At 43.9% G+C, this 2500-nt stretch overlaps 1 protein-coding gene across 1 annotated transcript in view; it reads right to left on the reverse strand.

Moving 5' to 3' along the window:
* Nucleotides 1–662: 662 nt before the first annotated feature.
* Nucleotides 663–2500, reverse strand: part of LOC122253177 (uncharacterized) — a 2506-nt gene continuing 668 nt past the window's right edge. The window contains exons 2-3 of the mRNA XM_043016002.2: nt 2358–2498; nt 663–1947 (exon numbers count right to left, since the gene is read on the reverse strand). Of these exons, the coding sequence (XP_042871936.2) occupies nt 1222–1947; nt 2358–2498 (867 nt within the window). The 3' untranslated portion in view covers nt 663–1221. The remainder of the gene's footprint in view (nt 1948–2357; nt 2499–2500) is intronic.

Raw genomic sequence — 2500 nt, forward strand, 5'->3', positions numbered from 1 at the left:
CCCTCATTATTCTCCTTACCATTATTCCCCTTACTATTATTTCATTATCATCCTACTCTTATCGTCATCATCATTATCATCATTATTTTTGTCATTTTCATTATCATCATCGTCACGTATATATTCATACCATTATCAATCTGTATCTTTCTTCTCTATAAGCTTGTCTGATAATTTACTCATTAATTAATTATATATCAGCAAGATCACCCACTTAGATATTGATATTAATTGCGTTGTCTTCCCTTTGTATCTTTTCATCATCTTTTTTCTCATTCGGTTTCGATTTCCGTCTTTTTGTTTCATTTCGTTCGCACTTGCTTCTTGCTCTTCATTTTCTCTGAAAGTTTGACTTTTCTTTATTTTTTTTTGGTATACGTGTGTATATGTGTGTGTGTGTATATAAGTGCATATATATATATATATATATATATATATATATATATATATATATATATATATATATAAAGATAGATAGATGGATGGATAGATGTGTATATATATATATATATACATATATATATATATATATATATATATATATATATATATATATATATATATATATAATATATACATGTATGTACGTATGCATGCATTATGCATATATGTATGGAATATATGAATATTTACATCTAGATGTACATAGTGAGGAAAAAAACTTCTTTCTACATATGATGTTTATTTACAAAACTTCAGGAAGTAAAAACAAGACAATACTTTGTTCGGCAAAGTAGAAAAAATAACTGAAACAAAGAAAAACAACATAAAATGTAACAGATCGGTTTTATATCTATTTTGATATTTGGCTGAGTTCTGTTTCGAGTCTCTCTCTCTCTCTCTCTCTCTCTCTCTCTCTCTCTCTCTCTCTCTCTCTCTTTCTTTCTCTCTCTCTCTCTCTCTCTCTCTCTCTCTCTCTCTCTCCCCATGTTTTTTACAGGGTTTTTAAACTGTTCTGCAAATAAATGTTTCAAATTAATCTTTCAATCTTTCTCTTTCTCTCTCATTTTCTCCCTACATCTATCTATCTATTTATCTTTCTATCAATATACTATATATATAAATGTATATGTCTACATGCTGTCTCTCTCTCTCTCTCTCTCTCTCTCTTTCTCTCTCTCTCTCTCTCTCTCTCTCTCTCTCTATCTCTCTCTCGCTCTCTCTCGCTCCATAGTATTCCCGTAGTACGTCAAAGGCGAGCGCATCCGCCAGGACCCCTCCTCAGCGCCCTCCATAAGAGTCTTCCTCGGCGGCACTAAAGCCAGGCTGCAGCTGGATCTGCCCCGCCCCCGAGCCACCACCTGGCAGTGAATCCTCGCTCACCAGCTGGCCCGAGAGCCTCACCACTCCTCCAGCTCCTCCTGCTCCTCCTGCAGCGCCTCCTACAGCGACGTGGAGCGCTTGGGACGACGACCCGTAGGCAGCGAGATCAGGTCGGCCTCCTCCACCTCCTCCACCTCCACCTCCTCCTCCTCCTCCACAGCCAACCGTCTTGGTGACATAGACGGGGATTCTTTCCACGTTGGTGTTGGTGAGGTAGAGCGTCTTCTTGACGTTCGTGGTGACGTACGATGGCTTGATCTTCACGACAGCGTTCGTCTGGATCACCAGGTTCCCCTCGTCGCCCCCTGACCCGTAGCCCGAGGGCGGTGGCGCCGGCACCGTGTACGTGACCGTGACAGGGTAGTGCTTGGCGAAGGTGCTGGTGACGTGCTCCCGCCGAGGCACCAGCATCTGGCTCTTGTGCGTCAGGGTGACCGGGTGCGTCACCGTCGTGGTGTAGGTGGCGAAGCGCGTCGAGTACAGGCGGGCGGGGGTGTACTCCGTCGTGTACAAGGTGGTCGTGATCAGCGCCACCTGCGACTGCACGAGGTTCTTCACCGTCGTCTTCACGTCGGGGATGTACACATAGTCAGCCACCGTCTTCGTCTCGCGGTCGTGGATCACCTGGGAAACGGGAGGAGGCGGAGGAGAGATTAGAGACGGAGGGATATCAGCGGGGCAAGTGGCGTATTTTGGGGAGGGGGGGGGGGGGTAATGACAATCAGAGGGGGGGGGGATCATATTCTCAATGAGGCAAATAACAACTGACACTGAAGACACAGTAAAAACATCGAAGTGAAATCGAGGGAGAGTCGATAGGATTACCCGAATAAAGAGGGACGAACCAGAACAGGAAGACGATACAACGAAACATAATAAACCCCAAAACGGTTCCAACAAAGAATAAGATCAATAAATAGAACCAATACCAACGCACCAGCAGTAAACACCAGAAACAAGACAAACAAAAGCGAAGAAACCAAAACCCATACATTCCGATACAAAAACCCGTACCCATAACCACAGGTACTTACCCTCGTGAGGTACTCGGTAGTAGTGATATACTGAGTCGAGGTCTGGTACAAAGTCCTCGCTCTGTACACCGTGTCGTAGATGACTTCAGTGAATATCTTTGGGACCAAGTGCTGGCTGGCGACCGTCTTCAGCACCGGTACCT

The sequence above is a fragment of the Penaeus japonicus genome, unplaced genomic scaffold (genome assembly GCF_977035675.1).
Source record: "Penaeus japonicus unplaced genomic scaffold, GWHDUDI00000001_assembly GWHDUDI00000026, whole genome shotgun sequence".
In the NCBI taxonomy this organism is placed as follows: domain Eukaryota; kingdom Metazoa; phylum Arthropoda; class Malacostraca; order Decapoda; family Penaeidae; genus Penaeus; species Penaeus japonicus.